The 14659-nt window shown below is 41.4% G+C and overlaps 1 protein-coding gene across 1 annotated transcript; it reads left to right on the top strand.

Moving 5' to 3' along the window:
* Positions 1 to 7072: 7072 nt before the first annotated feature.
* Positions 7073 to 8736, top strand: LOC143752911 (uncharacterized). The gene is made up of 5 exons (XM_077245619.1): positions 7073 to 7211; positions 7317 to 7551; positions 7645 to 7767; positions 7858 to 7941; positions 8128 to 8736. The coding sequence occupies exons 1-5, from the start codon at positions 7126 to 7128 to the stop codon at positions 8197 to 8199; spliced, it is 600 nt and encodes a 199-aa protein (XP_077101734.1). The 5' UTR covers positions 7073 to 7125; the 3' UTR covers positions 8200 to 8736.
* Positions 8737 to 14659: the final 5923 nt, after the last annotated feature.

Here is a 14659-nt window from a genome sequence, read left to right as displayed (position 1 = left end):
ACGTCATTAGGGATGGGCATCGGAAAACGGTTCCACCCGAGAAACGGTTCTAAATTTAACGATCCATCGATATTGTATGTTCTCGACGTTAACGAGTCCTCTTATCGATGCTCCTGCTACGAGTCCCAGCCATATACAGACCGTGAACTCACAATTTTGTCCTTTATCGGGCACCATAGATAGCACGGCGTCTACGCATCTGCGTGTCATCATGACGTCAAAGCGATTTGAGCAAAGGAGGGAATTATGGAGAGAAAGAGGCGATCTAAAGCTTGGCTTTATTTTACAAAACGGGACCAAAATCATGCCGTTTGCAATAAATGCAAGGCTGTGATTTCGTGTAAGGGTGCAAATACAAGCAACATGCTTAAACATATGTTAACCCACGGTACTAAATTGTAGGAATGCCGTGTTTTTGATCCGCTGCGTACAACTGCCCAAGCTAGCAGCACCGTAACCTCAGTTGAACAGGGTAATGTACTGTTAAATATCACTGGCGTTTTACAAATAACAGGCATATTCTACGAAAACACTTTATTGTGTTTGTGTATAATTATTCTCGCAATATCCATTTTAGATGATAGGCAGGATGAAATCATTAGCTCCCAGTCGACAGGCTGCTCGACTACGAGTGAAGAAATGCGTTCGCCATTCACACTCGCTGCTCTGGGAAGAAAACTAAACGAGGACAAGGTAAACGAGTGTCACCGGGCAGTAACCAAGTTCGTGGTGAAAGGGTTACACCCATTCTCAACGGTGGACCAACCAGATTTTCGGTATGTGGTGAAATGTTTGGTGAACATTTAACAAGTTAGGCGAGTCTTCTTGATTGAGGCAAATCAAATGAATACTTTTATGTTATATATAGAGTACAGCTAGCATTAAAATTGCATGTTAATTATCACATTATTTAATTTACATGAATAATGTGTAGGGAGATGATCAGGACAATAAACCCCAGGTATAAGCCACCTTCAAGGGACTACCTTGGCAACAGCTTGATCCCAGCCTGGTACCAAGTTGAAAAAGAAAACCTGTTATCTGCTGTCAAGGATGTTACAAAGGCAGCCATCACAGCAGATGGATGGACTAGCCTGGCCCAGGACCATTACCTCACAGTCACACTCCATTACACCAGACAGGGCACCACTGTAGGGAAAGTCCTCAAAACTAAGGCAGTATATGAAGCCCAGACTGGTGATGCTGTGGCCGAAGAAGTTGAAGCAATACTGAAGGAATTTGAAGTTAGAGAAAAGGTTGTTGCAGCAACAGTGGACAATGCAGCGAATATGGATGTTGCTATGAAGAAGATGCAGGTTTTGAAGATCAGCTGCTTTGCACACACATTAAATCTCGCAGCACAAAAAATTAACAAATGCAGCACCGTTTGCAATTGGTCTGCAAGAGTACGCGCTATAGTTGTTTGGATGAAGAGGTCCCACATGGCAAAGGTCATTCTGAAGGAAAAGCAGCAATTACTGAGTAAGTGCACATAAATTTCATAGTTTTTATTAGACTGTACAGTAAAATATTAATATTTGATTTAAAAATATATAATGATTTCCATTACACGAGAGTAGATGTTAAAACTTCATGCTGATTTGTACTCGGCTTTCGCCAAGATAATCACCAACTAAGACGTAGCTTTACAGTAACCTATGCTTCTCCATCCATTTACGCTTCTTTCCATCTGGTGACGTGAATCTTCTGTCTGGTGTTAATACAGTGTATTGCGCGTCAGCACACACAACGGCTGCAACCACAGTGCGGTCCCCCATAACAACCCTCTGGATTGAGCGGAGTAGAGAACATCTCTAGGGTCTTCAAGTGGGCACCTTCCGTCCTCAGTGTTTCGTCGACTAGCCCACGACACCTCAAGAGGGCTCGACAGTGACTCTGGCGTCCCAGAGTCACCCCCCTCCGTCCCCCACTCAACTCAGCCCAGCTTACTGACCTCTACTTCCCTTTTGCTGCTGAGACCTAACCACAATCTCACAATCTCTCCGCAACCCAACCATACGCGCCAACCCGTTTGACTAAGGCTGTCGAGCCCCACTGGTGCGTTAATATGCAGTTTCAGTGGCAACGGTTCCGTATGGCATACCACCTACCACAAAACACAATATCTGCCCCACCACCCGTCATTCACGCAATATACACAGGAACGTAATGACTGTAAATACTATACAACCTATACAAATAAACCAACAGTTGCTGCTGAGACCTAACCACAATCTCACCGCAACCCAACCATACGCGCCAACCCGTTTGACTAAGGCTGTCGAGCCCCACTGGTGCGTTAATATGCAGTTTCAGTGGCAACGGTTCCGTATGGCATACCACCTACCGCAAAACACAATATCTGCCCAACCACCCGTCATTCACGCAATATACACAGGAACGTAATAACTGTAAATACTATACAACCTATACAAATAAACCAACAGACCTTTCAAGTTTTCAAGAATTCTACGAAACCGTAGCATGGCGGCCTGTACACAGCCAGCTAGAATCTTTCCGTCTCAACCACAGCCAGTTGCTGCTCCTTTCTGCTGCTTCAGATAAGTTCTTTACTGTACGACGCAACTCTTGGCCACTGAATCCGACGTCTCTGAGGAACCGGGTTGTAGAGTGTGCCACAAAACCACGACAACCCACTTCCACTGGATAAACCTGGACTCTCCATCCTCGCTGTTCTGCTTCAGTGGCCAGATGAGCATACCGCAGTTTCTTCCTCTCATATGCCTCATCTACCGCATCCTCCCATGGCACTGTTAACTCTATCAGTTGAACAATGCGTGCTGATCCAGACCACAAAACAATATCTGGTCGTAGGTTAATGGTGGCAATCTCAGGTGGAAAAACAAGCCGCTGATCAAGATCAACCAGCATCTTCCAGTCCCTAGCAGCTTCCAGTTGTCCTGGGCGAGAATTGGTGTTAGCACCTTTTCTTGGTGGTTGCTCGTCTGGGCGGAGGAATATTGTCTTCCGCGTGTAATGTTTTGCTAGAACAGGCGGCAATTTATTGGTCATACTACGCTTGCCTTCCAATGCTAAAGCCAAACATCGCAATACTTGGTCATGGCGCCAAGTAAACCGACCCTGGCTAAGAGCCACCTTACATCCTGTCAAAATGTGCCTTAATGTGGCAGATGATGAACACAAAGGACAAGATGGATCCTCTCCTACCCAGAGGTTTAGGTTCTGCGGTGATGGGAGAACATCATATGTTGACCTAATAAGGAAACTGATCCTACTCTCTTCCATTGACCAAAGGTCTTGCCAGCCCATTTTGCGTTGTTCCAAACTCTCCCATCTCATCCACTCTCCCTGCTTGGCCTGGGAAATGGCCTTTATACATCTCATCCTCTCCTCCTGCTTTCGCACCTCGTTGACTACCAGCTTCCTCCTTTGGGCTGGGCCTGCCTTGTGCCATTTAGGAGGAGCTAAACTGAGCCCAAAACCCCCTCTTCCATGCTGTACCTGTCCCACGATATCCCCAATTTGAAGGTCAGCCTTTGCCTCTACTACAGATTTCTTTGCTGACCACTTTCTACCAGTTTTTACCAAAGGGGCTGTCTCCCTTACACATTTGTCACGTGACTCTGCTAAAGTCATTTCCAGTCGGACCTTGGCACACTTAAACTCCTCGGTTAAAGCAGAGACTGGCAGCTGCAATACTCCTTTACTATAAAGTCCCACTCTGCTGAGGCAGCGTGGAACTCCCAACCATTTCCTGATGTATGAACTTATTAACGCTTCCAGCTTATCCACTGTTGTCAAAGAAACCTCATACACAGTCAGTGGCCACAGCAACCTTGGCAGTAGACCAAACTGAAAGCACCAGAGTTTCAGTTTGCCTGGTAGAGCACAGCTGTTTATGCTCTTCAACCCTTCCACTGCTTGTCGTCTAACTTCTCCCACTCGAACTGTGTCCTTTAGATCCCCATCGTACCATCTCCCTAGACTCTTCACTGGCTTCTGAGAAACTGTTGGTATTGCCTCACCATTAATGAAAAATGTTTTATCTACTACCTTGCCTTTAATTATGGAGATGCTCCTTGATTTAGAGGGCTTAAATTGCATTCGTGCCCATTCAATATTATCTGTTAACTTCCCCAATAACCGATTAGTGCAGGCTACCGTTGTAGTCATGGTTGTCATGTCATCCATGTATGCTCTGATTGGTGGTTGTCGCATCCCAGAAGCCAAGCACACTCCTCCTAATACCCATTTTGATGCCCTAATGATTACTTCCATTGCCATGGTAAAAGCCAGTGGAGAAATGGTGCATCCTGCCATTATTCCAACCTCTAAGCATTGCCATGTAGTGCTGAATTCTGGAGTTGAGAAACTAAATTGCAAATCTCCAAAATAGGCTTTCACTAAATTTGTTATCGACATCGGTACCCTGAAAAAATCAAATGATGCCCAAAGAAGCTCATGTGGCACTGAACCATATGCATTAGCCAAATCCAGGAATGTCACGTGGAGCTCCTTCCTCTCCTTTTTAGCTGATTGAATTTGTTGCCAGATAACACTGATGTGTTCTAAGCATCCTGAGAATCCTGGAATGCCCGCTTTTTGAACTGAAGTGTCAATGAAGCCATTCTTTAATAGGTAGGTTGACAATCTCTGAGCAATAATGCTGAAGAAAATCTTTCCTTCGACGTTTAATAGTGAAATAGGGCGAAACTGACTGATGCTTGTAGCATCTTTTTCTTTGGGTATAAAGACTCCCCCTGCTCTGCGCCATGCTCTAGGTACAACCTGCTTTTCCCAAGCCACTTTTATCAATTTCCACAGAATTCGTAGAACTCCTGAAGCACTCTTGTACACTCTGTACGGAACTCCATTAGGCCCTGGAGATGATGAAGCCCTTGCCTTTCTCACAACCTGCTCTATCTCTTTCCACTTAGGTGCACAGACCTCCATTTGGTATTCTGGTGGATTGACAGGTGGGATGTCTCACGGAATAGACATAGGCTTATGCCTTTTTGCATCTGTATGTGTTTCCTCCAAATATCTCTCTAGCTCAACCCTAGATGCTTTTAAAGTGCCATTCTTCTCACTGGTGAATAACTTCTTTGCGAATTTGAATGGATCTTTATAGAAATTAGCCCTCGCACGCTCCTTCTTTTTGTAGCGTTTCCGTAGGCGCTCAGCTCTGCGTAATGTTGCAAGCTTATCTTTTATGGCCCTTTGTAAGAGATTGAGTCCCTCCTTCTGACTTTGTTCCGCTCTTTTCCATTGCTTCCTCAGCTGTCTCCTTTCTCTAACTAACCCTTCAATTTTCTGCTGCCGTCTAGACAATCCAGGAGTAGTTTGTACTTTTTCCTTCCTTTTTTCCACACCAAACCTCTCACTTCCATATGCGTAAATGATGTCCCCAAATTTATCCAGCTTCTTTTCAACTGTACCAGTTAATCTTTCTAATGCAAAGCATAGATCTGTGTTTACCGTGTCCCATGCAGTTTTCTCACAAGCTCTTGGCCATCTAACTCCAGGCCTATGCCCGTTGAGGTTCTTTTCTCTCTTATGCTGGTTAGTCTGACCGGGTTCACAAGAATCAATGTGTTCATCACTAACTGTGCAAACCCTCCTCTCCTCTATGACAGGGGTGCTGATATCCTGCGAACTGTGGTTTGCTTCCTGTCGCTGGATTTCATTTGACTGACTTGACTGACTTCGTAAGAAGTACTGATCAATGCGAGGCCCTTGTCCCTTCTCCCTCAAGCATTTCATTTTCCCTTGATGAATCTTCAAACCCCTGACCGTTGTCGCCTTGCTCCAGCCACAGACACAAGCTTGGAGTTCAATGGCTTTGCTAACTGCAGAACCTGAACTAGTCTTTTGTGAAGTACTCTCTATACTCATATCCGTTTCCATTCCAAAGTCGTTAACCATGTTGTCCACCATTGAGTCATCTTCCGCCCCTGCTCTCGCAGACTCTAGGGGTATTTTCCTCTTTAATTTTTCAGAAGCCTTGGGCGGGTGTCTCCAGCATCCTGTAAACACAGAGCTGGATACTGCCGACAAGGGTAGCTAACCCTTACCAGCCCCATTGGGGTCTCTTTCCTCCTGTCAGCTGTCTCTCCAGGCTGTCACAAGGTCTTTCCCTTGTTGCCAGCAGCACTATTCACCGCAGTCACTGGACGTATCCAGATCTTCATGATTTCCATTACACGAGAGTAGATGTTAAAACTTCATGCTGATTTGTACTCGGCTTTCGCCAAGATAATCACCAACTAAGACGTAGCTTTACAGTAACCTATGCTTCTCCATCCATTTACGCTTCTTTCCATCTGGTGACGTGAATCTTCTGTCTGGTGTTAATACAGTGTATTGCGCGTCAGCACACGCAACGGCTGCAACCACAGTGCGGTCCCCCATAACAACCCTCTGGATTGAGCGGAGTAGGGAACATCTCTAGGGTCTTCAAGTGGGCACCTTCCGTCCTCAGTGTTTCGTCGACTAGCCCACGACACCTCAAGAGGGCTCGACAGTGACTCTGGCGTCCCAGAGTCACCCCCCTCCGTCCCCCACTCAACTCAGCCCAGCTTACTGACCTCTACTTCCCTCTTGCTGCTGAGACCTAACCACAATCTCACAATCTCTCCGCAACCCAACCATACACGCCAACCCGTTTGACTAAGGCTGTCGAGCCCCACTGGTGCGTTAATATGCAGTTTCAGTGGCAACGGTTCCATATGGCATACCACCTACCACAAAACACAATATCTGCCCCACCACCCGTCATTCACGCAATATACACAGGAACGTAATGACTGTAAATACTATACAACCTATACAAATAAACCAACAGTTGCTGCTGAGACCTAACCACAATCTCACCGCAACCCAACCATACGCGCCAACCCGTTTGACTAAGGCTGTCGAGCCCCACTGGTGCGTTAATATGCAGTTTCAGTGGCAACGGTTCCGTATGGCATACCACCTACCGCAAAACACAATATATTTATATACATCAGATTTTAGCAAAATAGTTGATTATTATAATGTTTTGTTACATTTTATTCTAACAAAAATGTGCATTTTTTCACAGACCTCGCTCAGCACTCACTAATTGTTGATGTAAAGACACGATGGAATTCTCTTTATCTGATGGTTGAGAGGTTCTATGAGCAGTTCCCTGCTATTCAAGCAGTAATAATGGATCAGCGGATAAAAAAACAATCTGAGAAGGAAAAGTAAGTTCTGTGATGATTACAATACTACTAAATTAGTGTAGGGTGCAAGAGAGGACCACTTATTGTGCTACCTTGCTTAAGGAAAATTATTATCTATATTTATAGACTGCTTGAGAAACTGCAAATGGAGGACTTCAGGAAGGCAAAGGAGTTCATGGAGTTGATGTCTGTACTCTACACGTCAACACTCTGTGTTTCTAGTGAAAGAAGCCCTACATGTGGCCAAATCATTCCAATTTTGAAAAAGTTGGAGTGCCACTATGCAGTCCAGGCTGAAGACTCTGCATTTGCAAGAAACATTAAGGAGAAAATCTGGACTGATCTTTCAACACGTTACCAGGTTCCTTGACCGATAATCACTAATTTCCAGTCTTCGTGTAAATGATTCATTGTTCTTTCTTTTTCTTTTTTTTAAATTAATGAAAATGTCCAGAACTTCTTGGAAGAAGCAACGGTGATGGACCCACGGTTCAAGTTGAAAATAGACAGTGATGCCATTTGGGACAGGCTGAGGTCTGCAGCAATTGTAGCAGCCACACCCAGAGAGACAGAAAAGGTATTTGATTCACAGTTTGTGGCTTATTTCTGTTGTGATGCTCAACTCTGGTTCCATGCGTAGGGCTGACATGTTATTTTTTATTTTAAGCAGTCACAGCAGGAAGACAACATACAGAATCTAGGACAATCTCAGGAGGTGGAAGAGAAGCAACAGGAGGAGGTAGAAAACTATGTAAGTCCTTTTAATCATAGTAAACATGTGGCATAGATGAATATATTAAACTAATCAAATCATTGATCTAAACATTTTGGTGGTAAAGTAACAGTTCTACTACCAGTGGCACTAGCTTTGATAATAGAAGTAGTACATAAGTATATTTGTTTTTTGGACATCAGATTTACTTGATATACCTTTCAGACACCACATGTAAAACACCCCAGGAAGACAGCCTTGGAGAAGCTGTTTGCGGAGGAGGAGCATGATTTATAAACAGCCCCACAACAGACTCAGACATTTTTTGAACGACTGGACCGAGAAATACTGATGTACAGAGGCATACCTTCCATCTCTGTATCAGCGGATGCTACTCTTTGGTGGTGGCAGAAGAGGGACACGATGCCTCTTTTGGCTGATCTTGCCCAAACATATCTGTGTGTTCAGGCATCTTCTACCCCTTCTGAGAGGGTGTTCTCCACTGCTGGAGACACTATTAATCGAGAGAGAGCTAGGATTCTCCCAGAAAAAGCAGATATGCTTATTTTTCTTAATAAGAATTGTTAAATGAATCCAATTTGGTTCAAACATATTTCATTGCAAACCAGTTTTGTCACCGTTAGGCTTCCATCCCTATTTTTATAGAGAATAGTTCATTCTATATTAGGAGGAAGAGTTTATGAGCTGTATGCTTGTTATGTTTACAGAATATTTTTATTTATTTATGAGCACAGCTTATTTATTATTCAGTTTGCTTACTCAAGTCAAGTGTAAACTTTAAAACAAATAAAACCACTTGTTTTGCACGAAAAAGCAATTGACTATTTTTTTTTTTTTAAACCTATTAGGAATTGTTAAGAGAATCGTTAAAGGATCGTATCGATAAGCAGAATCGTCAGTGGCATTGATATTGATAAAATCTTATCAATTCCCATCCCTACACGTCATGCTTACGTCGGTGGCTGGAGGCGAGTTGACCAACAACACGACGGGAAAGGTTGTGACCGCCATTGCTAAAAACACAGTGCAAATAGAGGAGAAACATTTGCAGAAAGACGATGTAGTCCGCCATTGTAATTGTTATGCTTAAAGCTGTCGCAAGTTTTTCAGGAAAAGCTAAGACGTATGGCGACATACACAGTGATACACACAATCCATCGCGCTCTTTAAGATCACTCAATTCGAGGCTTCTGGTCATTCCTAGGATATCTAAGTCCACTAAAGGAGGGAGGGCGTTCTCGCATTTAGCTCCTAAACTCTGGAATAGCCTTCCTGATATTGTACGAGCCTCAGACTCGCTGTCCCAGTTTAAAACTAGATTAAAGACGCATCTCTTTAACCAAGCATTCACTTAATGCTTAACCTTTGATACTGCTGAATCGGTTCGAATGCATTAACATTATGAACATCAGCTATGCTAATTATTTCCCATCTGCCTTTCTGCTGTTATCTCGGGACGCTAGTCCCGAGGTAAATAGCGTTCGTCAGCTCCAGTTTGTATCCAGCCTCTCACGGAGACTTCAGATGCCCCAACGCCTGTGAAGAGACGACTCGACGCCTGTGAAGAGACGACTCAAAGCCGGCGATATGTTATGCCATAAATTAATACTTGATTAACTAACTGTATTTTTCTATGTACATTTCCGAAATGCAATTTCTGTAAAGCTGCTTTGAGACAATGTGTATTGTGAAAAGCGCTATACAAATAAATTTGAAATTTGAATTGAATTGAATTGATGTAACGACCTCGTTCGCTGGGCTCTCTAGTCCGTGGAAAAACAAACAGGTTCTGAGAAGGTTCGCAAGTTAAACCAACTTTGAACCAGCACAAGTTACGAACTAGTTCTTTTCTTTGGTGGAAAAGGGGCAAGCGTAAACAGCAACGGTCCTAGTACTGAGCCTTGTGGTACACCATACTGAACTTTTGATCTATAAGACATCTCTTCATTTACTGCTACAAACTGATAACGGTCTGATAAGTATGATTTAAACCATGATAATGCAATTCCACTAATGCCAACATAATTTTCGAGTCTATTTAAAAGAATGTTGTGGTCAATAGTAATAAATGCAGCACCAAGATCGAGTAGCATTAATAGAGAGATACAACCATGATCGGATGATAAGAGCAAATCATTTGTGACTCTAATGAGAGCTGTCTCAGTACTATCATACAGTCTAAATTAAACTTGGGCCTCTTCTCTTCATCATCTACATACTTCGTTTCGGGAACATCATCCGTCATCATGGCTTTAAATTCCAATGTTATGCAGATGACACCCAACTATACATCCATTCACAACGCAATGCTCCTTTTCCTACAAATTCCATATCAGCCTGTATTGATGATATAAATGTTTGGATGACAAGTAATTTTCTCAAACTCAACACTGATAAAACTGATCTACTTATTGGTTCACCTCAAATTTAATCCCGTTTCTGTGTTGCCAATGTTAATATTGCTGGAGTTTTGGTTCAACCTTCCACTACTGTCAAAAACCTTGGTATTATCTTTGATTCCTCTCTTCCTTCCTTCCACACATTTCCTCTCTCACTAAGCCTTCTTTCACCTTCGTAATATCGCGCGCTTACGTCCATTTCTGAATATCAGCGATGCTGAAACCTTGGTTCACGCTTTCATCACATCACGGCTTGACTACTGCAATTCTCTTTTCTATACCTTACCCAACTCATCTATAAATAAAATCCAATATATTCAGAACTCCGCAGCTAGAGTCCTTACATACACAAAGAAATCTTCCCACATTACTCCGATTTTACGCAGACTTCATTGGCTACCGGTACGCTTTCGTATTAAATACAAGATTCTCCTTATCACATTCAAAGCCCTATATTTCTGATCTCATCCATACCTACTCCCCAGTTCGCACACTTGGATCATCTGATACGGGATGTAATTTCTGTTGACGATCCGTAGGCACAAACTATCATCGTTTGGTGGAAGGGCGTTTTGTACCGCTGCCCCAACTCTTCCATTCCCCAACACATCCATGACTTTTCACCATTACACAATTTCAAAACTCACCTTAAAACATATATTTTTGCTACTTGTTTCCCTTGATTTCTATGTTTATGTACCACTATCTCAATTTATTTTTATTGTTTCTATGTCATGTTTATTTGTACTTTATTGTAAGGCGACCGTGAGTATTCTGAAAGGCTGATTGAAAATCCTTGCAGAAACCATTTCTTTCTAGAAAGGAACATAGTTGTGAGTATACTGCCTTTTCTAGTATCTTTAACAGAAAAGGTAGATTCGAGATCGGCCTGTAATTGACTAATTCTGTAGGATCTTTATCAGCAACCAATCTTTATGTAGTTTTTATCAGCAACCAATCGTAAAAGTAAATGGGCGGATTTAACTCTAAATGCGCAATCTCATTTTACAATATTAAATCTTTAAAGCCCGTTCTCTCATACTCCAAGTCCGAAATCTCTACTTCAGTAGCACCTATATACGCCAAACTTTCCAGTCTTGTACCTAGTTATATTGTGAAGACTATTATTTGGTGATATCTGTTAGTTAAAATTTTTAACCTATTCACCTGTAGTGTCTCGCCTTAAAGCGCAAAGGAGCACCTGTGTCTAAAGTGCTGGAAAAGAGAGTTAAAAGTTTCTGTCGCAGTATCGAGTTCTTCTAAGCTATCTAGGATGCTGAGATGATGAAACTAATCAGGAAGATTATTAATAAAGCAATCTTTAGTGGCAGAAGTGATAGGTCTAACATATTTGTAACACGGGAGTCGGCTTTGCAGCCTTGGCTAAATGAAGTTTACACAAGACTAGATAATGATCTGAGATGTCATCACTCTGCTGCAGAATTTCAACAGCATCAACATTGATTCCATGTGATAATATTAGATCAGATTAGATTAGGGTTGGTAGATGCAACGGGGACCAAATCATAGCACTTAAACACGGAAAAAGTCAGATTTTCATATGTCGTCCCCTTTAAGCAAAACGGTCGCTTTTATCATGTTCGTTTTGCGATCTCGCTAGTTTCTAGTGATTTCTTTCTGATAAACTTCCATTTGTTGATGAAATGGTGGGTTTGTGTGACGTTGTTTCAGAGAGGCGTGTTACAGGCGGGTTTTAGTGAAGCGCTGCGGAGCTTCTGGCCCGACAGTGGAAACACAGCATGGTTTTGGGCTCTGTGTTACAGGTCCGAGGATATTAGCCCAGCAAATCCCATTTAAAGCCTTGGTTCACACTGCCCCAACAGTGGAAACGTGGCTATTGAACCTTCCAACAGGACAGTGATCCCAAGCATACCTCAAATTGCATTACGGCTCGGTTGCAGAAGTCGTCCTGGAAGATTCTACAGTGGCCGTCAGAGTCGCCTGACTTGAACCCCATAGAAAATCTCTGGTGAGATTTGAAGAAGGTATAGCAGCATGCAAACCCAAGAATATTACTGAACTGGAGGCCGTTACTCACGAGGAATAGGCCAAGATTCCTCAGAAACGCTGCCAGAAACTGGTGTCTGGTTATACCTCTCGTTTGCAGAAGCTCATAACAGCGAACGCGTGTTCTACTAAGTACTAAAGATGCTTGCAATGAAGGGGTTGAATAATTTTGAGACCACAGAAGTCATTAAAAGTTGAATTTTCAGTTGAATTTGGGGAAAGCACTTGAAACATTTGTTGTGTTGAACAACCTGAACCTGAAACATGTGCCGAACTGTTTTCAATCAGAAACGGCTAAAACATGCAGACTGGGACTGCTTTTGTATGCACACCTGAACCATGCTGAACTAACATTTCAAGATTAAAACATTACGCTTTTGTTAAACCTCAAACCCATTTGGTTTAGTAGTTCTAGTTATTATATAGTGTTTTACGTTTTAAATCATATTATATTTTAAATTCAAATTCTCAGTGAAAATGGAATGTTGATGATTATTTTTGTATCAATATTAAACATGACTTTGTTATTCAATCACAAAATCGTTTGAATGTGATGACATGTGATTTACTACTTCACTTGTATTTGTATTTTATTTTTTATAATTGAAATTAAAAAAATCCAGTGTTCACCATATATTCCCTGTCATTATTAATGTTGTCAGTTGGCTGATATTCATCAGGTGCCACAACCATGTAAATTCTTAAACCAACAATTAATAAGTCTGATAAAAAAAAATGGCTGAAAACTACATTGTGAATAGTAATTTTATTGAATTAATTCATTCGTATACTTGTATGATCATTTTTCTGTCTTAAAAAGTTAAATCGGATGCCAAAGATATAAATGCCTGGCCACTACACTCCAACAAATAATTCAATGGCTTTGTAAAATCACAATAATAAGTATATTATCTTAATAATATATCTGAATATCACAATCAGAGCTTCAGACTAACTTTTTTTTTACTAGTAGCCTGTAGCCCCTTACTGAATTTTTTAGGAGCACAAGCAGAAAATTTAGGGGCACACCTTAAATCAACCTGCAACACAGTTATTAATGTTTTCCCCTATTTTTACTGTATTACTGACAAATGACTTGGTAATAAATATACTTACCTTACAGAAATTACAATGTGCAGTTTTATTCAAAGTTCACAGGGCTCCAGACTAACATTTGAGGGCAGCAGCACCTGGACCAGAAAGTGGCACCAGACCCTGATTTGGTTGCATTGGGGGTCTGACAATAAAGCACTGAGCTTGAGTTCAGATGTAGATCAAATTAACTTTAATTATTATCATTCATAATGTCTAAATATTCACTCAAAAGAAAAACAAGTGAAAAAATATATAGTAGGCAGTGGAAAGAGTTAATAAACGCTCCTTTGCAACGACCTACTGGTTTCAATGGTAGTTTTAATGACTTTCTTATTATTAAATACGTGTATATCCTATATCTTGAAACTTTTATTTTTTGGGCTTAATTTTGGACTGAAAGCCTTTGGAATTCTGCGCTGAATTTGAATGCGTCTCACTAGATCTTGCATGTTATGTTATAAATTCAACGCTCTCTTCACTGGATCTCTCGCTGTGTTTGCTCGCACCGGTGTCCTGACAAATCGGGTTTTACCAAACTGTCAATTAATGATTATCCTAAGTATACTGTATACGAATGATATTGATTTAAAATGCATGTCAATAAGTTTTCAATATCATTAGGGTATTAATGTGAATTTTTTATTTTTAATAAATTTGCAAAGATTTCAAACAAACTTCGTTCACGTTGCCATTATATGGGGTATTGTTTATAATATTCCAAAATGGATTAAATTCATAATTTTCCTCACAATAAGGCTGTAACTTTACAAAATGTGGAAAAAGTGAAGCGCTGTGAATACTTTCCGGATGCATAGTATAGGCTATATTGATTTTTATAATTAGAGTTAAAACAATTGTATAATAATAATATCAATAGGCCCTACTCACAGCCCTATATTAAAGTGAAACCAAATCAAATTAAACAAGTAAACCCAAAAAAAGAAAAGATTCAATTTCATCTGTTTACATGTATGTCCTCTTGTGACTGTTCCCAACGTCTGAAAATCATAAACATGCGAATTTGTGTGGGAATATTGAAATATTAAGCTAAAATCTAAACGTTCAGCTGACAAAAACAGTTTGGGAACCTCTGGTCTAATAAATAGAGTGCCGAAGTTATGAGTCACTTTGTAGGACAACTCGGAAGTTAGCGGCACATGGGTTCCCTCGATCGAAAAACTATGCATTTTCCCCATAGACTTTCGGAAAATCGC

The sequence above is a fragment of the Siphateles boraxobius genome, unplaced genomic scaffold, assembly GCF_051911475.1.
Source record: "Siphateles boraxobius isolate OS27281-9 unplaced genomic scaffold, OSU_SipBor_1 1, whole genome shotgun sequence".
NCBI classification, from domain to species: Eukaryota; Metazoa; Chordata; class Actinopteri; order Cypriniformes; family Leuciscidae; genus Siphateles; species Siphateles boraxobius.
The sequence above is the reverse complement of the archived record's forward strand: the minus strand, read 5'-3'. Positions and strand labels throughout refer to the sequence as shown.

What these genes read in the sequence shown, in the direction of transcription:
- LOC143752911 (XM_077245619.1), top strand. Translation starts at nt 7,126, where the DNA reads ATGGTTGAGAGGTTCTATGAGCAGTTCCCTGCTATTCAAGCAGTAATA. An exon ending in CACCCAGAGAGACAGAAAAG is followed by an intron (nt 7,768 to 7,857) that starts GTATTTGATTCA and finishes TTTTATTTTAAG; the next exon opens with CAGTCACAGCAGGAAGACAA. An exon ending in AGGAGGAGGTAGAAAACTAT is followed by an intron (nt 7,942 to 8,127) that starts GTAAGTCCTTTT and finishes TATACCTTTCAG; the next exon opens with ACACCACATGTAAAACACCC.